The sequence below is a fragment of the Accipiter gentilis genome, chromosome 4, assembly GCF_929443795.1.
Source record: "Accipiter gentilis chromosome 4, bAccGen1.1, whole genome shotgun sequence".
Classification (NCBI taxonomy): domain Eukaryota; kingdom Metazoa; phylum Chordata; class Aves; order Accipitriformes; family Accipitridae; genus Astur; species Astur gentilis.
The window spans coordinates 17,509,936-17,535,220 of NC_064883.1; the positions used below are offsets into that span (position 1 = coordinate 17,509,936).

General features: G+C 37.9%; 1 protein-coding gene across 1 annotated transcript in view; it reads left to right on the top strand.

Annotated features, from left to right (window-relative positions):
* THSD7A (thrombospondin type 1 domain containing 7A) overlaps positions 1-25,285 on the top strand; it is a 300,146-nt gene that overhangs the window by 233,146 nt on the left and 41,715 nt on the right. The window contains exons 11-15 of the mRNA XM_049799255.1: positions 486-601; positions 3,484-3,616; positions 6,508-6,611; positions 18,031-18,225; positions 21,591-21,854. Coding sequence (XP_049655212.1) covers positions 486-601; positions 3,484-3,616; positions 6,508-6,611; positions 18,031-18,225; positions 21,591-21,854 — 812 coding nt within the window. The remainder of the gene's footprint in view (positions 1-485; positions 602-3,483; positions 3,617-6,507; positions 6,612-18,030; positions 18,226-21,590; positions 21,855-25,285) is intronic.

Genomic DNA, 25,285 nt, shown 5'->3' on the forward strand with positions numbered 1-25,285 from the left:
GTTTCAAACCCTTTTCTGTTTTTTGTCATAGTCATGGCCAGTTTATACCTATTTGTTCCTGGGTTAGCAGTGTTATCTTGTTTAAATATGCCTCCTTCCAGAGTTTATGCTTCTGGTAAATTTATGAAGAGCTAAAAAATGTATTTTGCTAAGCTAAACTAGATGGCTTTTCTTCATAATCATTTGGAAGCTTGAAAATAACACTCAAAAGGCAGAGTCTGGAACGGTGAGTGAGGAATGATGATTTTTTTTCAAGTTAAATCCCAGGTGCAGAATGCACCAGTTTTGGCTTGCTTTCACCAGATATATTTAAATGCTAATAGTTTTTATTTCTGTGCTCCATCCTGGTGAATTCTGGGCAACTAGCACTCTGCTCGCGTGCCTGCAGGCATTCAGTACCTCTTGTGATTCACCACTTCACTGCAGAATGATGGTTTATTTGATAATGCTTCTTTTTCTTTCTCTTTTTTTTTTTTTTTTTTTAGATGCCCTGAGAGCCTCCGACCAGAAACAGTGAGGCCTTGTCTGCTTCCCTGTAGGAAGGACTGTATTGTGACTCCATTCAGTGACTGGACATTTTGTCCTTCTTCATGTCAAGAAGGTAATTTTTATCCATTGTGTGTGAGTAGACAGATTTTAAGAAAAAAAGGAGTTAGATTAGCAGTCACTTTTGGCAGAATGCTTATACACATCTCTTTCTGACAGAGGACATGTAATAGCTGGGAAAGCAATGGCAGGGAGGACATAGAGTTTTTGCTGAAAAGAATAGTTATTTCTATACATTTTCTATATGCATCTGTTTGGATTTTTTTTTTCCATTTTGCCTACTTTTATGTTACAAACTCCCATTTGTGTCTTCCGCTGATAAAGAGGTAACTAGTCATGGAGTAGACGCGTATCTCTTAGTGTAACACCAAAACAGATACTTGTACAATTGTAGCACTTGAATTGTCAGATTATAAAATGGTCAGGTTTGGTCTTTGAAAATACATATGCTGCTTGCTTATCAGAAAAACCTGAGGCTTTATATACTGGCAGATAGGTAGGTAGGTAGGTAGATAGATAGATAAGCATATGTATATAATTTTGGCTCGTTTCTTCTACTCCAAGGAAAATTGAAGGAAAATTAACAAAAATCAGTAGACTTTAAGTTGATGTTAATGGTCTAACTTAAACATAATTCCAATAACATTTTAATACACTTGGCAAAGCTCTTAAAAACAGTGCAGGTCTCTCCTGAATTTTTATTACATTGAAACCATACATGAAGTTAAAGTGATGACTGGCTTAATATTGCCCACATTTTTTATGCCTTATCTCTTTTAAGCTTAACAGGAGGTGTTTTTCTAATATGTTCTGTTACAGACAGACTCTGTAATACCCCATATTCCACAGGGTGCTAATCCTTGTATGGGACCTGGTGATTACTCACAGCTACCATGTTATCGGAATGTAAGATATTGTTACATCAAATATACACGCTTTGAATGTCATGGCCAATTCTTTATGCTTTATAAAGGACACAAGCATAAAAGCATTTTTGCAGTAATTCCTATTAGTGCTTAGTGCATTCTAACAAATAAAAAAAAGGTTAGGAAGATTAAATTCATAACCTTTGAAAAAGACCAGAGAATTAAGACCATTGAATTTGAATCTATGAAATAGTTATTCATTATTAAATACTGTGTTATTCTACAGCAGTATTAATTATTCTTTCTGAAATATTTTTGTTGGGGCAGATCATCTTGGACAAAAATGCCATCCTTTTCTGTTCTCATTTCTGTGGGTTTTCAGAAAGTTCTTGATGCAATGAGCGTATTTTCACAAATATTTACTACAAACTAGCACGTAGGCTTCTATAAAGCAGTACATTTGTGAACCAATACAGGCATTTTGTCTGTTCAGTGAGTCAAACTCTTTATACTACACAAACAATTTTTACTTCATGGGGTTTACCCATTTGTGTCAGCAAGCTGGTCAGCAGCTTTGCTGGGCTGCACGTCTGTCTTGCCTCTTGTGCCAGCTCCTGGCATCTCCTGGAGCTGATTGACTCAGGAGTGCAGGGTTTCCTCTGTGTTGAAAAGTGGCCAGGTGGTGGAGGGCCACCGCCGGGATTCTCCTACTGCTTGCTCCTAATTACAATTGCTTGGCTGTGGTCCATCAAGCTTCTGTGTTCAGACAAGCTGCAGCTGCTGTAATAACCCACCCAAAGCTGATATCAACCCAGCCAGCCAAATGTCCATGATACAGCTCTCGGGGGGGGGGGGGAGGGGGGGGGGGGGGAAGGGAAAAGAAAAAAAATTCCGAGATTTTTACCTAACAATATTTGTGTATTAGGTATTGCTGTGGAACTAATATAGACTTGTGGCCTTTCTCTTAATTTTCTGCCTGAAGAACTGATATCTGAAGATGACAGAAATCAAAATTCCTACATGAATGATTTACCATTTCTCTTTAATCATGAATAATAAATATATAAATATAATATAATAGAACTGTAAACTGTAAATTAATTCCAGAGTGGAATTTCTGTTTCTGATTTTACATGCAAATGATTAGGGCAAACTTACACTTTGAAAGTGTAAAATGTAGCAGCAAACTGAGCTGGTATAATTTTTTTCACTTCAACTGTGTATTCATTTCAGCTGTATATTCATTTGTTCAGCATTGTTACTATTGCTTTCTGTTTAGTTCTGCTTCCTGGCCTTTAGCTGAGATTAAAGTGTTTTATCTGTTAGGCTTAATTTTCTGCTTATGGACAAAACAGCATGTCAATAATATAGCGATCAGTTCAAATACCTGTTATGTTAAATCTTAATTTTCCCCTGTGTTGTGGTTTAACCCCAGACGGCAGCTAAGCATCACGCAGCTGCTCACTCACCTCCCTCACAATGGGATGGGGGAGAGAATTGGAAGGGTAAAAGTGAGAAAACTCGTGGGCTGAGATAAAGACAATTTAATAGGTAAAGCAAAAGCTCAACGCACAAGCAAAGCAAAACAAGGAATTCATTCACCACTTCCTATCGGCAGGCAGGTGTTAGGCCATCTCCAGGAAAGCAGGGCTCCAGCATGTTTAATGGTTACTTGAGAAGACACACACCATCACTCCGAACATCCCCCCTTTCCTTCTTCTTCCCCCAGCTTTATACACTGCGCATGACATCATATAGTGTGGAATATCCCTCTGGTCAGTTGTGGTCAGCTGTCCTGGCTGTGTCCCCTCCCGACTTCTTGTGCCCCCCCCGCCCACTTGCTGGTGGGGTGGGTGAGGAGCAGTAAAGGCCTTGGCTCTGTGTAAGCACCGCTTGGCAATAATGATAACATCCCTGTGTTATCAACACTGTTTGCAGCACAAATCCAAATCATAGCTCCATACCAGCTACTATGAAGAAAATTAAGTCTATCCCAGGCAAAACCAGCACACCCAAATTACTGTCATCCCTATGTAGCAGCAGGAGAAACAAGCTCTTCTACTCTTTGCAGGGGATGTCACAGTAAAGAAGCAGTCCCGTCACCGAGTCATCATCCAGCTCCCCGCCAATGGTGGTCGAGAGTGCCCGGAATCTTTGTTTGAGGAAAAAGAATGTGAAGCTTCTCCCGTCTGCTATAGCTACAGGTAGTGTTAATCAACCAGAGACAGCTCAGACATGATTTTTCAACTTCTACTGCTTCTAAATCTAGCTGAATTCAACTTCTTAACAGCAAGTGTTTTCCTAATATGTACTATGTAGAACAATAGGATACATAGCTAAATCAAGGTTTCAGAACAGATATGCAGACTCAGTTGGGCCCACAGTGTCACTGGTTCTTTTGTTCCAGTTCCTTTGCAGGAACACTGCAACAACTAAGAATTACTTTCCAGGTTAAATCTTTCCTAGCAACTATTTTGACATTCTATATGATTAAAAAAATCTTCCTTTCTATCCAAATTATCCAAAGCACTGAAATGCAGTCTCATCTGTTTAGGAGAGCTGAGTTCTGCTGTCACACTGTGCCATGCACTGTAGCTTCCATCCTTCCATCCCGGTCAGCCCTAAGACAGTCCACAGTTGATTGTATCCCCTAAATACAAGATTTTCTGTGTTGACCTAATCTTCACCAGAGAATGCTGAGGACTGTTCCAGCAGGTGGGGATCTCCACCGTAACTGCTTAAGAAAATTTTTGGGCAGTTTTGTATTTCGTAGTATCCATCTGAGTGGCGTGGGAGGGTCTAGATATACGACAAGATCTGGCTGTTGATACGGATGAAGTTTAGAAAATTCTGATGCCATTAATTGGATTTACTTGACAAAAAAAATAAAAAATTTTTTGGTTTTTGGATAATAAATATGAAACACAATTATTGGAAGCCAATGTTCTGTTTCTCCACCTGCTAATTCCCATGAAACTACTCTCCGTCGCAGAGGTAAAAATAGAATTTAATCTTATTTTAGCAAAACCAAATTGAGATTAAAGAAATGTGTTGCTTTCATCATCTGGTAAGAATTATCAATGCAAATTTATTAGATCACACTGTATGTAACTGAAAGATATGAAAGGATGTAAAAGAACATTGGGAAGCTACCAAAGTCAGTACTCCAAACATCAGAGAAATATAGCTCGAGAACTTTTTTTAGTCAATACCGGAGTCAGAGATTTATCTTTTAAAATGCTGGCTGCGCCTCATCTCTTTAGTACCTTCAGTATCAAATTTTACCTGAGCTAGTGCATGATAATGTGCTGAGCATAAGAAAGAAGTGTTGCTAGGGAGTGGTAGATGAGGTCATTTACATTTCATAGCACGAACTAATACTGAACACATTTTCTGTATATTTCCTTTACCATCTTTCTGACCTATACACATGCTGGAACAGATGGACTCAGACACTCAGGAACACTATCGCTCGTGCCTTAGTTCAGATACTGGCCTGCAGAGGCAGTTTGCAATGAAACTTGAGGTGCAAAACCATTGAGATCATTTTAAACATGAGAGCAGCTGATGGTTTGAGCTGTGGATGTAGAATTTCCCCCCCCGCACACTCTGAATAGTTCAGACAACTGTGGATTATTTCAGAGATGTGACAATAACCAGACTTGCCTGGATTTGTTATATTTAGGCCTAGGGTATTCTGCAGCACTAGAAGGGAACTTTGTAAAAGTTTCATAGCAGTTTATATTAATGATAGAATAATTTAAGCAGCACAATATTGCATTTGTTATCAAAGTTTTTTTGCAAGTTGTTTTTGTCTGTGTTTTATTTTGATATTTTCTGGGTTCACAGGGGATCTCTTGCTTGGCTCCGCATTTGTAATGTGCTGCTATTCAGCTAATGGAGACCCCAGGTGCTTTGGGATTGCTTGAGGCACTCTCACAGTCATTTAAACCCTCTGTCCCAATACTTTGCTGTAGCTGGGGTTCCTGTTTGCTTCTGATTTCCCCTTTTGGGACAGTATTTGGAAGATGAAGCTTAGCAAAGGAATTTGTTTGTTGTGAAAACTTTACCTTTGTAATCACATCATTTGAAATTTGAGAAAACAAAACAAAAACCCCAAGACTTTGCTTATCTGATCTCATCTTTGTAACTCCAAGTCTTGTTTGTGCTTCAGGCAAGACAGAATTACTCCATTTGTAGTTGTGTTGCAAGGCATGCCTAAGGGAGGTGGGGAAGAAAAGACCTGGGAAAGAGAAAAGAAGGAAAAGAGAAAGAAATGCACTAACACCTGTATGTGACAGTATTTACTGCCAAAAGACACTCCCGATACTGCATGAACCAGAAATTAACCCTGGAGTCTTATCTCTGGAGTGCATTTGGGAAACTTCAACATATCTTTTCTTCACTAAGATAGGAGGAAAATGAAAGAAGGAAAAGTGAGAAAGAGGGGAGGTTTATTAGGGCATGCTAGTATTTAAAACGAATCCTTATTTAATGGGTCCATGTTGTTTTTATGAGATGTTAGTGTCACTTAGCTAAATCCACTTTTCCAATTTTAGTATGTCATTTTGTTGACTGGTAAAATACTCTGAGCATGCTCAGATATAAATCCATAGCAAAGGAGTTCTTCTGTTAAATGGGTATTCAAGTCATATAATTTTATTATTTTCTATGGTATTCTTTTTTTTTATTTTCTTTCTCCCATCTTGTATAAGTGTGTTAATGCTTTGTATTAATGTATAATCCTCATATTGTGGTTTGTATTCGCTGTGTATTTGTTAGGTAGTGTTAATGTACCTTTGTATTTTGAAATCCTTGAAAATATATATGGTTTGCTTTCTCTTCCCTCCTTTGCCTCCTTCCTGCCCTGTGTTCTTAATGGCCTAATCCTAAAAGGAGCAAAAAGTTAACAGGAAGGAGGGAAAAGTCTACAGTGTTGTTACTGTTTGTTGTGAATTGCCTGGGACCAGTTAGTAATAATAAGCAACAGCTTACAGTGGTTTCTAATACTATCTAGCACTTGTGCTGCCTCAGTTCTGATGGCTACAAGTCTAGATGGATTATTTGAAGTTGATTGCTTCCCCCCTCCTTTCAGGTGGAAGACCCACAAGTGGCGCAGGTGCCAGCTAGTACCATGGTATGTGCGCCAAGACAGTCCAGGAGCGCAAGAGACTTGTGGACCTGGGCTACAAGCAAGAGGTTAGACCCTTCGTTTCTGTCATTTATTCCTCAGAAATCTATAGCTGCATTGGTGTGGAAAATGGCTAAAATTTTAGTCATCATAGCCTAATATTAATTTTATCTATCTTTATGTGCATCAGCAAAAGAAAATACTAAGTGCTAGTATGATAGGGTGCCTCCTAACGAGTATTTGTCAAATGTTTTATTCGTAAAATATCAGTGTTTATTTATTTTTAAGTATAGATACCACATTATTCACTAATTTTGTAGTATTGTTTGTTCAGTTTATTTCACCATCCTTACCTGAAGCAAGTTTGCAGGCGTGTTTGTGGAAAGTAGATTTTCAAAAAGAAAGGGATGGGTGACTTTGCATAATTCTTTTTGTGAAAAAGGTTGTGTAAATTGACCTGTGAAAATGTAACATTTTTCATGTGACAAGGATGTGAAGACTGAAGACATGTTTATGGGTATATCCATTAGATCAAATAAAAGACTTTTGCTCCCCGTATTTGGAAATTTAGGATCAGAGAACCCTACAATAATTTTGAGCTGGAAGGACGCTCTGTAGGTCCCTTGGTCCAAAGCTCCACCCAGAGCAGGACCAGTTTCAAAGTTAGATCCTACCCAGACTAGAACAGGTTGCTCAGGGCCATGTCTCAACATGTTTGGAGTATCTCCCAGGATGGAGATCCTACAGCCTCTCTGGGCACTTGATCCAGCGCTTGTCCAGTCTAGCACTGCATTTTTTTTTTCCCCATCTAAGCTGAAATTTCCCTTGCTGTAATTTGTGTCTGTGGCCCCTTATCCTTTTACTATATATCTCTGAGACATTCTGGCTCTCTCTTCTCTATACCCTCAAATTAGGTAGTTGTAGAGAGCAGTGGGAACATGAGGGATTCAAGACTTTGCATTTATGCTGTTATGAAAGTTCAGTGCCAGCCCATTTCTCCAGGCTGCTAAGGTCCTCTGAATGGTACCCCTACCCTCCAGGTAGATATTGACTGCTCTTCTCAAACTGGTGTTTTCCCCAAACTTGCTGAGGATGCTTACCATTCAGGTTGTTAAAAGATGCTAAACAGAATTGATCCTGGAATTAACCACTGAGTTGCAGCGCTCTTAACCAGCTGCTGGTTGGACTTCAAAACCACTGACGCTTTGAGCCCAATGATCCAGATATTTTTCCACCATTTCCACTCAACAGCAAATAATTTTTGCATCCAAATCCAGCTTTACTGTCACCTGAATTCATAGACAATTTTGTGGTTTTAACAGAATTGTGTATGTGTGACTTTGTTAAGTATAGTCAGGAGAAGGTTTTTTAGGTGCATTAAATAAATTCACTATGAAAATAATTGTATTTCCTACTTACTGTGTTACAGTAATGGAATTCCTTTGAACTACTAGTCAACCCTGATTTCTAGGAAGGTTTTTTTTCTTTTGCCTTTTCTGAGTACAAACTCCTATCTGTTAAAACAATATTGGCTCAGCAGATTGTGGAATTCTTGAGCAAGGACACTGCTAACTACAGAAGTGAAACGTTCAGGTCATTAACTTCTTTGTAGTGTTAGAGGAAGTTATGGTGTATTTAAAAAAGTCATGGAGTAAATCTTAAGCTAGTAACTCCTACCACTTACTCAGAAAGTGTTACAGGAGATCAGTTTATGGCTTACCACAAAATAAAACCTGATGGTACTGCCTGCTAATACAAAAGACTTCTGACTGTGGTAATTCTTTTGAAGGTCTATCACTAATGTGATCTATTTCTAGCAGCTCTGGAGGATACATTCATATTACACACTGAGAAAATAAGATTTCTGTCTTTGACGGTAGGAGTTCAAATAGTACAAAATGTTGTCTTCTGTACTTGCATGGTAGTACCCCAATCTCTTTGCCTCAAAGTCAGTTAATAAAGAAAGATAGCTTACTGTAGTGCATGCAGATTGGTTTTTCTTATTCTTGTGTGTCATGAGGGTTTCTCTTTTTTTAACTGTAACTCCAATCGTGCAGTACACACATATATGGAGTAATACATGATTTTTGAATTACTGGGCATACAGTTTTCAAATCTGGTAAAATAGACTGGCAGAATTTCCCTCTGGTACTACACAGAGTTTGATCTTGTGAATGATGATGTATTTAAGCAGTAGTCTTGTTCCTACAAGCAGATGTAATGGAAGTAGCTCTCTAGTGTAATGTGGTAGGATGAGCAATCATTAAGAACCCTGGGAGCAGATAAGCCTGAAGAAAGCAGGTGGGTTTGGTAGAATTCTGTAAATGTTTCTGAGATCAGCTCTTAGAAAGGGAAGATTTTTGTTTGCTCCTGCTTTTTCTTTAGTCTATCCAATGTATAAAATTTATTGTAGAATTCACAGAGGAAGTTAAGTTGAGTAACCAAAGATTATTTGTGCCTCAGTCCAAGTATCTAAATATGAATCGAAATATTGACTTGCCTGTTGCAGTGGTGAAAGTTACGTGCATTAAAGACAATGCCTTTTTTTTGGCCTAATATTTTTCCCATTGAAGTAAATTATCTAAATTAACATAAAAATGTAAGTTTCAAACATGGGTATATTATGTACCATGTCTCAGTGTCTTAATACCTGGCTATGTGTTGAATATATCATTTGTGCTCAGTAATGTAAACTGATATTCTGTAGGAGCTAAATACACTAGTACAGCTTTTCTTTAGATTGAGAAAAGTAAAATATTTTCTGATTTCTTAAACACCTTTAAAATGAATATGACTTGGAAGTAAAAGTTGAATTTTTGCAGAGAAGTAACTTTCACTTTGGAAAACATACTTCTGCAATTATAGAGATTATCAGCTGAAGTTTTATGTACTTCACACCACAGAAAATAGCATCTTGAACATGGATATTGTTTTATTTGTTTTATGTAGGTTATCTCTTACACAGGGCATTAACATATTCCCTTTCCCCTCTTACACTTCAAATTCTGCCCTGAAAAAATCCATGTGTGAATTTTCAGTGATGCACTTCATTTTCTTTGGTCCCCTGCACAAGAGTTGATTTCATGCAAGGTGCTCACTGAAGGGAGGCTGACCTGAAAGCAGGCATCTGTCTGCCTGAGCTCTGCCCTGGACAGTATTAGAAAGATTTCACCAGTTTTGGAAGGAAGACTCTGGAAGAAGTTTTGTCCCCTCTCCCTGCTAATTCTTGCCTCCCTCCTGCATACTTGGCTTCTCGTAAATAAAATTTCTACAGGCTATGGAAAAATTTGCATGATAATATGTTATTAGAAATTCTATATTACAAATCATTTATTTAAAGATTATTTTGTGATGTATACACAGAAAAGACTGAGCTACTACTGTGCAAGTCCTTTTAATCCCCCACAAATCAGGAAATGCTAAACACTGAAATATGAAATCCATTTGGTGTAACATTCTGATACTGCATTTATAATGTGTTACTGGAATACAGATATTTTGAACATTATATTTAACTGTTTGTTGGTGATTTCTGTACAAATGTTTACCATACTGTGAAAATTGTAGACATAACAGCATTTCCTTTTCAGTTGAAAAAGAGCTCTCTCTGAAATTTCTGATGCTCTTAAATGCAGAAATCATGCATTCATTTATCTGTTTGTGGTAATTTACTTTTGATGACAAAGTGAAACAATAATCTTCTAGAAGTAGTCTCAGCCCTTTGGTTTCATGTGGATTGTCCTTTCATTCTGTGTCGATACTCAGTAGAGCAAGTAATTGCATTCTTGTATGTGGGAACTGTTCTCCTCTTTTTCAATGCAAGGGGATGTTGCCAATGCTATTAGTTTGTCCTATTTCTGATCTGACTGACTACGCACAAATACTGTGACACATAACGTATCAGCAAATGTGTTAAATAAGAAGGAATAAGAATGTACACCAGGGAAAAGGCATATCTGACTAGGCATTCATTAGCAGTTTATTCTGAACAAAATAGTCTGTTACAGTTCATATTTTAGTTAGTGTGTTGGTTTTGCGTGGTAAGGTTTTGGTAGCAGGGGGGCTACCGGGGTGGCTTCTGTGAGAAGCTGCTGGAAGCTTCCCCTATGTCTGACAGAGCCAATGCCAGCCGGCTCCAAGAGGGACCCGCCACTGGCCAAGGCCGAGCCCATCAGCAACGGTGGTAATGCCTCTGGGATAACAGATTTAAGAAGGGGAGAAAAACCTGCACAATTGCATCTGGAGAGAGGAGTGAGAATATGTGAGAGCAACACCTCTGCAGACACCGAGGTCAGTGAAGAAGGAGGGGGAGGAGATGCTCCAGGTGCCGGAGCAGAGATTCCCCTGCAGCCCGTGGGGAAGACCCTGGTGAGGCAGGCTGTCCCCCTGCAGCCCAGGGAGGTCCACATGGAGCAGATATCCACCTGCAGCCCGGGGAGCACCCCACGCCAGAGCAGGTGGGTGCCCAAAGGAGGCTGTGACCCCGTGGGAAGCCTGCGCTGGAGCAGGCTTCTGGCAGGACCTGTGGACCCACGGAAAGAGGAGCCCACGCTGGAGCAGGTTTTCTGGCAGGACTTGTGACCCTGTGGGGGACCCACACTGGAGCAGTGTGTGCCTGAAGGACTGCACCCCATGGAAAGGACCGACGCTGGAGCAGTTTGTGAAGAATGGCAGCCTGTGGGAAGGACTCATGCTGGAGAAGTTCATGGAGAACTGTCTCTGGTGGGAGGGACCCCACGTTGGAGCAGGGGAAGAGTGTGAGGAGTCCTCCCCCTGAGGAGGAAGGAGCAGCAGAGACAATATGTGACAAAGTGACCATAGCCCCCATTCGCCATCCCCCTGCGCTGCTGGGGGGCAGGAAGTAGAGAAAATTGGGAGTGGAGTTGAGCCAGGAAGGAGGGAGAGGTGGAGGAAGGTGTTTTAAGATTTGGGTTTACTTCCCATTATCCTTGTTTTGATTTGATTGGGAGTAAATTGAATTAATTTTGTTTTTTTCCCCAAGTTGAGTCTGTTTTTTGCCCATGACCATAATTGGTGAGTGATCTCTCCCTGCCCTTGTCTTGACATACGAGCTTTTCCTTATATTTTCTCCTCCACATCCCACTGCTGGGGAGAAGTGAGCAAGCGGCCTTGTGGTGCTTTGTTACTGGCTGGGCTTAAAACATGACAGATTTGATTGGCAATAAATTAACTTAATTTTCCCCAAGTTGAGTCTGTTTTGCCCATGATGGTAATTGGTGAGCGATCGCTCACTATCCTTATCTTGACCCACAAGCCTTTTGTTATATTTTCTCTCCCCTGTCCAGCTGAGGAGGGGTGTGATAGAGCGGCTTTGGTGGGCACCTGGCATCCAGTCGGGGTCAACCCACCACAGTTAGAAAGATAATTGAAGGAAAAACTAGAAGTTAGAAATCATTAAAAATGACTGGTTAGGTGTCTTATCTTAAGAGTCTATGAGTAACTAGAGCTTATGCATGCTTTGCTTGCATATATCACAGCTTTACAATTTATGTTTCTATCTTTCAGGTTTTTTATCACGTTGGTCTTCCTTGGCAGAAAAGATACTTGGGTGAATCATAAATTTTAGAATTGTGATTCATTGTAAAAGGCAGCTCTGTTTCTGTCTTGTATAATGAAGGTTTTGTTACAAATCATGTCAGTTTAAATGAAACATGTCACAAAATTAGAACTTGGGTCAATGCAGAGGAAAGAGAATAAAAGGGTTTGGTGGGTTTTGGTTTTTAAGAAAAGATTTTTCTTCAGAATTTTTTAAAGAAAAATATTTGTTAATTATTCATGCAAATGATGGACAAGTATTTATATCTAAACCTAAGCATAGTAACATAGCATTTAATATCTGAGTAGCAAATTCACTGTTCTCGTCATAAGCCTTATTTGAACACGGCAGATAGTCATGACAAATGTGTTGAATTTCTGTGATGAATGAAAATTTGTAGTCATATCACTGGTAAAATGCCTTATAACAGTGGATAAGCAGAGCAGGAATGTATTATAGAATTGCAGTAACTTAAGACTACTGTCTTTTTTTCTTCCAAAACCCTCAAGAGAGGATATTATGGGTGCATCAGCAAGGAGTTTGAAACTTCCTTTTGACCCTACCCAACAAGAACAGGATATGTAGAGAAAAGCCACATTTTACTGAAACAGCATTTATGTTGTGTTTATTTTCATAAGCTGTTTCTCAATTAACAAGTAAATTGACCAGATGTCTTGATGAGTCACCAGAAACCCAGGAGGGAAAGGCACAGAATGTTGGCAAATACAAAATACCCCCAAAATACAAAAACTAGAATGAGAGTAAATGCTTGATAAAGGCAGGCTTCTAGTATTTGACAGGGATGTGGACTGTAAAACTCACTGTGAGATGAACCTGCTTCAGCTGGGGTGTGCTGAGATACTACTTTGTATTTTTAAGGCTGACGTTTATTAGCACATAGACAACTTCAAAGTAGTGGTCTGCTCAGTGAGATAGACTAACGTATCAAGTTTGAAACTGTGAACGACTTAAGCAGGTATGTGTTAAGTTATGCTGATATCTTAAAAAAATCTGTGTCGTTAAACCTTAGCACCATTGACTTCTGAAGGAAGTTAGAAATACAGTTCAAATCCCTTTCGGATTGTATAGGAAAGCCTAGGAAACTTAGTAAAAAGGCTTGTCTTGCCAGTAGCTTCTGCAGATTTAAGTAAGGCTTTTTGGACTGCATCCCAGTGCTGGTGAAGAGGACATGTAGCAGATGAGAAACTCAAGTGCCCAAACTGCAATAGCCTAATCACATCATGATGTACATGGATGGATGCACGTGGTAAGGGCTATCCCAGTGACCGAAAAGAAATTTGCAAAAGGATGCACAGCCTGCAGTCCTTGCCACCCTAAATCTTCCTCGGAGTTTTGTAGGAGGAATGGGATGAAAACTGTGAAATCTGTCAGCATATTCTGTAATAGCAAGAGGAAGGTTATTTGTAAAATTTAAGCAGAAGCTTAAGTAACCCGACTGTCAGAGAAAATATCTGAATAGCTGTACTTGATGTCACTGGGAATTGGCCATTATTAAAGAGCTGACCCCGAGCTCTCACTAGTCCTCATTCGCAGAGTGTATGCAGAGTTATTTGAAAGACAGTGGAGCGGGGGAATCAGAGGAAGCTTCCCAGGATAGCCGTGAGCACATGAGGAGGCCTTGCAGGCTTCTTTGAGCTGTGGATAGACTCAGAGGCAGAACTGGTGGTCAAAAGCCCTTTCTTCTTACTATGGCTAAGCAGGGACAGCAGCCTCCCTCTCTGGGCATTGCTTATGGGGGCAGGGGGATTTGCTCTTGGGGGGGCTTCATGCCCTTATTGAAAGCACAAGAAGGGAGACAAAATCATGAAGCAGTGCTGCTCCTTCATGGAGCTATAGACTACTATTTTAACATCTTAGAGACTTAACAGGTGAGAGTGCCCTATTGCCTGGTTCATATTTTAGTCATTGCAAAGGACAATGGGCAGCTTCAGGTTCTGTACTGAAGTAAGAATTTGGACAGCAGTGCTCAAGAGCAGTATTTAAATGAGAAATTAATTTTTTTATTGACAAAACAAGAGCCAGAATCTTCAGACAACTTTATTCGGCAGAAACACATTGTTATTCTCTTCGGCGCATAAGGAACGCTCAGGCTTGTATTTTGACGATATTATTGGCACGTGCTCTTGCTTAAGATACTTTGTGATAGAAACATTTCATCATGCAGTGTCTAGTCTGCCACGTCCCACAAAAAAAGAAATAAACTTGATGAAAACATAGCCAGGGCAGTATTGATAGTAGGTGTAAGAAAAGTTAGTGTGCTGAAATAATTCTTGCCTTTCTAGAAATGAAACAGAATATTTATATTGTTAAAAATACTTAACAGTTGAAAAAATGGTACAATGAGTGTGTTGTAAAACAAAGGATGTAGAGCACATTCTTTTATAAATTACTTCAGTTTTTAGATGTAGGGGTCACTGAATCTCACATGTCAGTGAAATCTCAGTGAAGTATACTAATGATGGTAACATTGGCAAGGTTTTTGTATAAACCCACACATAACAAGACTTGTTAAAATACAGGCTTAGTGTTTCATTATGCCAACAACAAATATATTAGCTTGTAGTCCCTTGTGGCTTTCTGGAAACAATGCTATCAGATAAAGTTTTAATTACATGGAAGTCCCTTGTCTAGAAAATTTAGACTGCCATTTACTTCACACCTTTCTTCTGGGAGATAATAATTACTAAATACTGAAACAATTTTGTAAGTGAATGCTTTCCATGTTAAATTTGATTTTTCTGTTAGCTGTACTCCTGTTTTATGTTTTCACTTAACAATTACTTGGGCTTAATTCAGTAATAGAAGAACCATGATCCTTCCACTTACTGCTAATGTTTGTAATAAATATAACGTGGTTGTATAGGCAAAATAATTAGTCCGGCACTTCATGGCTTTATAGCAGTTGAAGACACTTCTCTGTATAGTAAGTTAATCATTGGTCTCAGTGACTTTTACAGTATACAATTAAAGAGCCATGGGTTTGATCAGAGAGGCAGGGGATAAGTTTGCCTAAATGATGTTGTGAGTGGAAAAAGTAACTCCACTAACAGTAAGAGCATTTCAGATGTCAAGTAAGACATTTACCTGTCCAAAACAATGTATTAATGGAATGCATACTGTTGTCAAAATCCCTGCTTTAAGTAATGGAAAAATACCCACTCTTCAACAGTCACAAGGAGTATAAACCTTTCAAATTGATACTTGAATCTGTAGGATAACTATAGGAAAATGGAATATAAAGCGAATCATCCAGGTCTTGTAAACTAGAAGTAATATGAATAGTTATGGACAGGCACTATGAAAATTAAGATTCAGGAATTGATTTAGTATGCTAAGCTGTCCTCTAATTTGTATTGTTATTAAGGTGAAATATTTAGGTCTCAAGAATAAAGTTTTCCTGCTCTGATTGCTACAGTAGAGCTGACACTTAATCTGGAAAAAACCCCTACTGTTGATCCTCAGGGGAGCTTCTCACTTGGGTCTCCTTGATATAAATTAGATGCACTAATATGAGTCTGAAAAAATTTATGACAGAGTGGATATCTGCCCATGGACTAATATATAATAACCAAGAAAGATAAGGGAATGAATATTGGCTTTAGAAAAACTCAATTTAGATACAAAGAAAGAATGTTCTGCAATGGACAATGTTTATGGCCTATCAAAGGGCTAGATGGAGAGGCAGTATCTAAAATAGGTACTAAACTTTTGAAGGTTATTAGAAGTTATTGGGTTAATCAGTGGATGGTCTTTTAGCCCTTGGCTAGGTATAGTTTTCATTGCTAAAAATGGTGGCCTATATCTCCCTGAGAACTCAGTGAAGATAATGCAATTAGCTTAGCTGATGCATGCACATGCCAAGGTCAAACTCAAGACAGAGGATTTAGGTTTGACCTCTGAATTTCCACATCGTAGAACTAGTCTGAACTGTGTTTTTACCTCAGGGAAACCAATGTGTGCTATTAGCAGAGATGAGTGTCTGTCTCACAAGAATCCAAAACCATAGCCTAGGCTTGTATTGGAAGATACTGGTTTGACTTGTGTTTTTCCAAAGTATTTGTGTAATTTTAGAAATCCTATAGTGGGTACAGTTAACACGTCCTTAAAACAGTTGTTACATGGATTTTCAATTTTTAGATATTTGATTTTGCTCGTTGAGTCACTATAATTATATTTGAAGAAAAAAGGGTTTCCTCATGTAAACTACACCAATAATAATAGGATTTGACAGAATAATTGTATTAGACAATGTACAGCTGGTCGGTCCCCCAATAAGCACAACTTAATGCACTACTGAGCCTATTACAAACAGTGTTGGCAGCCCTGCTCCAAAGGACAGTCAAGGATCAGGGAAGCTGTTTGCTTAGCATCTCTGGAAAAACATACCCCTTACCCCCCCTCCCCTTCACAGTGTTTCACCACAGACGTGTGGCAAAACCAATTCACTTGGGACCTTTGGATCTGTGTTAGTGGGCATACAGGCTTGAAATAGACCATGTGGGTCATCAAGTTCAGCTTCCTACAGTCATGATGAGGTAGAAATTTAGTTTAGAACTGTCAGACAAAAAAGCTTTTTTCAGAAATCATAGGTCACTAAAACTTTACAGTTACCTTACAGCAATCTAAAAAAAAAAAAAGTTTCCTCAACTGTTCTGCCTTTTTTCTCCAGGAAAAAAAAGTCACTCATAGCCAGTTTTCTGTTTTATTTTGAAACTTTGCATTCAAACCCCATTTTTCTCCAACAGTTGAACTTGATTATGCCATAATAGTTTGGTTAGTAAAATTTAATTTTTTTTTCAATTCACATACCAATAAAACAATTATTGTCAGTACAATTGAAGTGTTATGCTTAAATTATGGAGTGTAATACAAAACATGATATTCCCTCATATGTGTACAGAATGATATATTGTGTTCAGATGCAATGTTACTGCAACAATTGGTGACACAAATTACTTTCACGGTCACTATGAGATACTACATCTACTGTGTGCTGTCAGATGCCAAGAAGCATAAATATAATTCTATTGTGTAAACAAAAAACTAGAAGTTTCCAATCTTGTTACTGTGTATTAAGTTTTGTGTTGTTCTGGGCAAGGAAATAAAGTTAGATTTACTAAGGCTTAGTTTAGAATAATAGATAAGCAACCATGTTAAAAAAAAAATCCATGAGAAACAATAATAGAGCACTGTCAAAGATGATATTAATGAAACAGCCCTATTCTTTGTAAATCCTTATGTTCCAACTGCTTCCTTTTGTGCCACCTGAAGTTTTCTTAAAAACTTTTTTTTTCTTGTAAGAAAAGCTTCTATTCAGGACATGGCAATCCTGTTATAAAGTTATAACCCTATTGGCTGATACTCCACCCCTAGCAAACATGCTTTGTCATTCAAACCTTTTTCAAGACTAAAAATTGCTGAAGAACATCAGGCAGCAATACTGTTGTGAGTGGTTAAGTGGTATCCAGAACTCAAATATGTTTCTAAATTTTGTCTATCCCTTTTTCTAAAATACATGTTGCTGATAAAACTTCGTATCTTATACAATATTCAGCTTCTTAAAATAGTATTGCAAGTTTTTTAATGTCAGAGTTATAGGCTGTATCTGTAGGAAAAATGATAATGTGAAAAGTGGTATAACAGGTGTGGATAACATGGTGCAAACTTTATAATATTTACAGTTGTCTGTAAGATTATTTTTCTTTCCTGATAAATAGTAAGTTAAAAAATTTCAAAAAAGTCAGAAATGTTGAATGTATTCATTCAAGGTGTGATTGGAAATATTAAGTTGTATCGCTCTTCTGGGCTTTCAACATGATTTTATGGTAGAATATTGTGGACTTACTAAATTGAGTAGAGACATTAATGAAAAAAATGCTGAATTAAACTTCATCCCTTTTTGCTTCCAGCAATTACTTGTCGCAGACAAGACGGAGGACAGGCTGACATCAGTGAGTGCCTTAAATACTCTGGCCCATTACCATCCTTAACACAGACATGCCAGATTCCCTGCCAAGATGACTGTCAGTTCACGAACTGGTCAAAGTTTTCTTCCTGTAATGGGGACTGTGGAGGAGTCAGGACAAGAAAACGCACTCTTGTCGGTAAGAGTAACCAGAAAAATAATGTGTCCTATATTAATTATTGCTATTGTTTTAGTTAAAACCTGGGTTGTTCTGAGGTTCCCTTATGACAAGCAGGCAACGTTTGTCGTTGTGGCAGAAAGCAGACCCAATGTCACTGTCATGCTCTATATACTACTGGTGGAACAAAAAAATAACCCTCAGGAGAACAAACTCCTGCCATATGTCTAACACTCTTGATCGTGGGGAAGTGGCTAGAGAGAAGATGGGAGAACATAGGAGGCCAGGGTTTCTTCTAAATGGAGCACACATAGTAAACTGTAAAGCAGACTATTTCTTTTCCTGACAGCCAAGTCAGCATTGTCTCTAGTTTCAGACAAGTGAAAAATGTAAAGCAGCAGAATTAACCAACAATCTGATCCAGTCTGAGGAAATAAAATAAAAAAACTTTACCTGCATTTTGTTGAGCCCTGTGTTATCTTTTCACCAAAAGAGGCACAACTGTTTGCTATTTCAAAGGTTTTCATACCGTGTTTATTCCAAATCCTGCTTCTGCACCCTGCTTCTGTGCACAAAGAGGTCAGGAAGGTTGCTGGTTTATGGTTTATCATTTGAACAGATTATCTATTTGTGCTAAGCATTTAACAAATATGAGACAGACCTTTGAGGTTACACTCTCAGGCAAGTTCTCTGAGTTACAGGTTAAAATATGAAAAAATATGAAAATACATTTTCAAAAGTTGTGGGGTTTTTTTCTTAAACCTTATTTTACTGATAGTTTTCAGGCAAATTTTGGACAATTTAGTGAATGTTGAAAAGCATGTAACTCAGAAACACTAACTGATTGTCTTAATGGCGTAAAAAGCCAAAGACCTTGGGGTCTTCAACACAATGTAGTGCAAGACACTCAGAGAAATCCTGGGGTAGGAAATCTCTTCACATCACTCAAATCACTTTTGAGTCCCAAATAAGGTTAAACAAGTTTAATTCTACTAAGACACTAGAAACTAGATTTGGAAAACTGAAAATGTAAACCAGAGTAGCCACAGAGCCTATTAATTATTTATATTTTCTTGATTTATGTGTGTTTTCTCAGCTAAGAGTTTAGGGAGTAGGTCTGCAATTTGTTTTGATTCCTCAGCAACACAGTTCTGTGAACAGGCCATATCTTGCCAGCACTGTCTAACCAGACTGAATTGGGTCTATTTTCTTTGGTTTTGTTTTTTTTTACACTGAACTGTAATTGAAAACAAAAATTTTGTTGAAATTCTCCTGGAGCTTTCAATAGAAAACCTTTTAATAGAAAATCTAGTGAAAGTGGATTTTTTTTTTTTTTTTTTAATTGGTGACAAACCAATCAACAATCGCCTCTCCTTAACAGGACCAAGTATTAACCCACTTGCATTCCTCTTCCTACTTCTGGTCTTGCCTACACCAGGACTTCCCTCTTGGATGGTGTTTTGGTGCATTTAGAGTTACGATGGCAGCTAAGTGCTTTTCCACCTCTTGCCATAGATCATCATTTTCAGCCTTAATCTTTGGTTTACCTCTTTTGAACTTCTTAGCTGCAGTCTTGAATGTCAGGTTTATGATTAAGCCAGTCCTCTCCCTGGCTGAATGTTTGCTCTCAGTTCTTTGTGCTCTCCGTTCTTCCATTGCCTTCATCCAGCTGCTCAGATCACCACATAAGGCAACACGTTGCTTAATTTTCTGCCTTACTTATTGACACAACTAAGAATGCTCATAATTTCTGTCCCTTGAAAACTCTTGAGGTTTAGTTAACAGATTAAAAAGGTTTTCCAGTGATGCCCAACTCCTTACTACAAACTTTTCTTTGTCCCATGTGATGGACACCCACTTTGAAACATTTTTTTCTTCAACTTCTTTTTAATATGTGTTGTTGTTGTTATTATTATTATTTCTTCTACATGAAATAAAGAGGAAAATCCTGCTCTGCTTCTAAATTATAACTGAACTGAAACCTCAAGAGTGATACTTGGCCCCTGTCACAGCACTATTTGCTAATTAGTCTGTGTTGCCTGTGGTGGAGGAAAGCTAGCTAAGGGAGGTGCCCATTAGCAGCCTCAGAAAGAATGTGATAGGATCCAAACCCTATCCCCTGCTCCATACCCTGTAAATCAGAAGACCTATGGACAATGAATAATCCGTGATCTTCAAGAGGGCTCACTGTGACTGTCTTATAACTCCGGTGAACTTTATACCAGGTTTAGTTCTTGCAAGGGAAAAAACCCCACTTGACTAACAATTTTTATTTATTTATTTATTATAAAACAAAGCAAGAAAGAACAGATTTTCTTACCACACTGTTAACACTGAGATACTTCCCTGTCCTGAGTTAAGTTACCTCTTCAAACTTGCTAAGACTGTGATATGTGCTGTTGTGTATTCTCTGTGGCAATGTGTTACCCAGGCTAACATGTAAAGCTGACTTGGAGTGAATTCATAATAATTTGTGGTGAAAATGAGGAGGAGAAGTGTATTTTTAGTATGCAGTTGTGTTGTCAAAAGAAAGAAGAACTTTTAGGTACCTTTTTTCTATTGTAAATGAAGGCAGTAGTAAATATAAGCACTAAGGGTGCTGCAAAATTGTGTCAAGTGCTTTGTTTTGAATAGCAAGGAAAATACTACGGAATGTTAATTTACACTAGTATCTAAGTAACAAGCACTTTAAAAGAAAACTTTTGCAAAGACTTTGACATTAATATATATGAACTGATTAGTATGGAAAGGAAAACCAAGCAAACTTTACCAAAGAGAAGATTAAAAATAGATTTAATGGAAAGTGGAAGATGAGTGGATGGCTATGCTCCAGTTGGGGAAGGAAAACAAGAAGAGGTTTGAAAAGAAACAAACTCACAGAAGGAGCTTATTCTATTAGAGAGGAAGAACGGTAATTATTAACAAATTTACAATAATGGGTGATGAAATTAAAGGGTTTTGACATTTTGAAAGAAGGTACAGCTGTAACAAAGATGAATGTTGCTTCCTTCTGCAATTTTCTTCAACTTGAGAAAGCTTTATCCAGACACAATTTGTTTTTTACTGGACTGCACACTGCTGATGAAATGGGAGAAAAAGGGTATATTTGCTTAATTGCTAACTTTTCCAAACTGTACTCCCCAAGCACTTTTATCCAAAGTAAATATAAGTATATGGCTTTATTTTAAAAGATGTTGCCTTTGTGCAATATGTAGGCATCCACTACTTTAGAAATTCAAGTAATTTACCTAAATGAATAAACATTAATATAACTAGTTTTAAGCATATGTATTTGATTGCAAGCACTTGTTACAGAAGCCTAAATGAAATTTTGGGGCACATTAAACTGATACAAACTTTCTAAAATAATTATTTCTTCTTCCTAGGAAAAAGTAAGAAAAGGGATAAATGCAAAAATTCCCAGTTGTATCCTCTGATTGAGAATCAGTTTTGTCCATGTGACAAGTACAGTGCTCAGCCTGTGGGAAATTGGTCAGACTGTATTTTACCAGAGGGTAAGATGGAAGCATTGCTGGGAATGAAGGTACAAGGAGATGTTAAAGAATGTGGACAAGGCTACCGTTACCAGGCCATGGCATGCTATGACCAAAACAATCGACTTGTGGAAACATCACGATGCAACAGTCACGGTATTTAGAAACCTCTTTTCTTTCATCTGTTTACTTATCTGCTTTATTTTATTTAACATAATATGTGTACAGGTAGAATTACCAGATTAATATTTATTGCTTAGGCTGCATTTTATCCCAAGATACCTTCAAACCCAGCACATGTTCTTGCTGACTAACAAAATACTAAACTTAATTTTTACTGATTACTATAGTAAAAAATTTAAAAGTAAGATCATGGTAAATTACTAACTAGGTATTTTAATAGATAAAAGTAAAATCTTCTTGGTTTTCCTGATAATTGTACCTGCAAATTGGAGAATACAGCCATTTAGAACCACCAGATGCTCAAAAAATAAACAGGGACAGCACAGGACTATTTGGAAAGGCTGAAATTATTTCCACAGATTCTTTAGATAGCTTTAATCTCCTTAAATAGCCTTATCTCTACCATTTCCTCTTTAGCACTTTAACAGGCTGTGTTGACCTGAGTTTGACAGCGCACAACACTTGTAAAACTAGGATGTTTAAAGACTTTATATTCTTTGTATTCACATTGCTCCTGGAGGAAACAGTGTTCCTTCCTAAAGTGGATGCATCTATAGTGTTAGGATCAAAACTGGCACTTTCTGATTTTCAGTGAGCCAGAAATGTGCTAATTTACATCGCCCACAAGACATAACACTATTCCAGCTACTAGGAAGAAAATTAACTCTATCCCAGCTGAAACCAGGACAGGTACGAAAAGCTGGATGTTAGTCTCAGTGCCATTAAAAGGTCACTGTAAGTTTAATTTGTATATGTATTCTACTTTCTAATGTTAAATTAAGATAACAGAAATTTCATTTATTTATTTAGATAAAGCTAAAATAGCTAATCAAAGAAATTCCATGACTTAAGGGGATTTTAATTAGCACTCTTAATTCTTGTTTAGAGCTATCATAAATCAGAAACTGAATGTATCAAGCCAAGCTGTAGCATATCTTTGTGATTCGATGGAAAAGTAAGCATTCAGCTTAATACCTCAAAACAAAGCTGGAAGATAGTTTTGTGAAGAATTTTCTCCCATGTTTATTGTTATTCAAAATCCTCTTTTGCTGTAGTTAACTCATACTGAAAGATAAGTTTGTATAAATACATCTGAATGACAAAGTCTAAATCTTGAACTCTCATGGGACAGGAAATCTCTTTCTACTCTGAGAATGTTTAATTCTGTTCTCAGCTGTTTGCTCTGGGTTGAGGTCTGCAAAGGTTTAGTTTTGTTCTTTTGTTTAGTCTAAAGAGGACATGCTACACTTGCTTAGCCTGACCAGGACCATTTGCCATCTTTGTAGTACCAAAAGACGCAGCTACCTGTAATGACCAGCAGTTGTGTGAGCACAGATCTGCCTGGGCTGGGTAGTTGTCCTGAGGGAATTAGAAAACTCAGAAAGCTGGTAGGGAATGCTGAAAAAAAAGTCATGGAACAATCTGAATTATTCAGAAGACATGGTTATAAAATACAGAACTGAAAATTTTTCCTATTTCTTTGGTGATTTTTTTTTTTTTTTTGAACTTTAATGATATGTGACACTATGTTAGAAATTAGCATTCTTTCAGCACTAAGTCCAGAGTGACCTTTGAAAAGTGGAAAATTATAGAAGAACTTAAGTCCGTGGGAAACTAGAGGGACTGATGGCCTACTGCCAGTCAGTTTTCGTAGACTTGAAGAATGGGGACTGTCAGGTTTTGTGTCAACATCCAAGGGAAGACACATGAGGGAAGAAGCTGTCTGTCCAAGAGCAAATTGTGGGTGGTGTATGTAGTAGGTAGTGTGCTGCTTGAAGTAGCTTGCACAAACAGGTAGGAGCTCATTCTTTGTGTGGAATGAGCATGGATGTAGCTGCTTTCAAGCCCTGGCAGTGCACCTTGAGATGCAATTACATTGCAAGAATCAGAGAGATTTAAAAGACGAATAAAAAATGGGGAAAAAAAGGATATTCTCAACCATCTTAGTTTATAACTCTTCATGATGGCAATTTCTAATCTAATAGGGTTTATAAGTGAATGTCGCCTATGCTGACAGTGACTACAATGAATAATAAACCAGCGGAAAAGATACTAACAGTATATTGTTATTATACCTACTATAGGCAGGGCTACCAATTACATGCTATTAGCACTAGCAGGCTCCAGAGACAATCTTCCCAAAATGCAATATCGCATTGCTTTGGTTTGTTTTTTCTTTCTGCAGTTCCATCCCCTTTTTCTGACCAGAGATTTGAAGTCTCTTTTAGCTCTCTTTGGAAATGTTTGTAAGTCATTACTATATTTATTGTAGGTTGGGAAGCCTGAACCTTTTGGTTTTGGGGGTTGTTTTGTTCTGAATTTTTTCTTTCTAGATCAGTTTATTAAGGTGTCTGGGTTTTTTTTGATTCCACACACACACCCCTCCCCGCCCCCCATTTCATTACCTGTTTTTGATAGTGAAGCACAAGGCATCTGTGTGTGTTTTCTCATCAGTTCCATTTGAAGGAGAGAGTACCTTTATCTTGGTCCATGGTGTAGTGCATGGGCAGATGAAGCTTGGAATTGCTGTTGAGCTAATCCTGCATTCCTTGCACTTCCTAAAATTGTTTGACGGCAATTTTAAGTGTACAGGGTATGAAGTATCTAACCTGACTTTGATGGTAAGGAATTAAACTGATGCTAAGGAATATATCACTAAAATTATGGTTTCCTTTCCAGTAGCTCTTCTAGAACAAAAATCTATTTGATGGGTGTTGTACATACACATAGTATGGATTATTTCTAAGGCTTACCTAATTTATTTTCTGCCTTCAGCATTTTGCCAGATTTAGCATACTTTTGCAGATGCAAGGGGGCTAGAACAAATGATATAGATGTTTCAATCTAATTTCAGTATACGTCTGCTGCCTTTTCTGAATATCCTCTTTGTATTCACAGATTATGTTCTGATGATTTGTTTTATTTTTCTCAACATGTATAAACTGCTATTTTGCCAGTTAAATCTTATTTTATATCTTGCCAGTATTTATGATGTTTTTATTGCTATTTTCATGCCCTTGGTGTATGACAGTTCTTCAGTTTGGCATCATCTCTAGATTTCAGTGTGCTGTTTGGTTTTTTTTCTTTAAGAACAAACATAAAAGCTATGTTATGCCAAACCAACAAGGTACTTCTGTGTTATCACAATGGTTACCCCACCTGCTAGCAAATAAAAGTGCCTCGTAGCTTCCCAACAATCTGTTTTTAGTTTTTCAAGCTAAACTTGACAGGACTCATAATTCAAGCCTGTTTGGGTTATTTTTGTAAATTCCAACAGAGTTGCTTATTTCCCTATGGAAATGGTAACACTGACTTTTTCACTGATTTTTGTAACTGATCCAAAGAGGAAGAGTCAGATTTGTCTGCTATGTTATCTGCTTTATTCAGAAATCTGTTTTACTGTT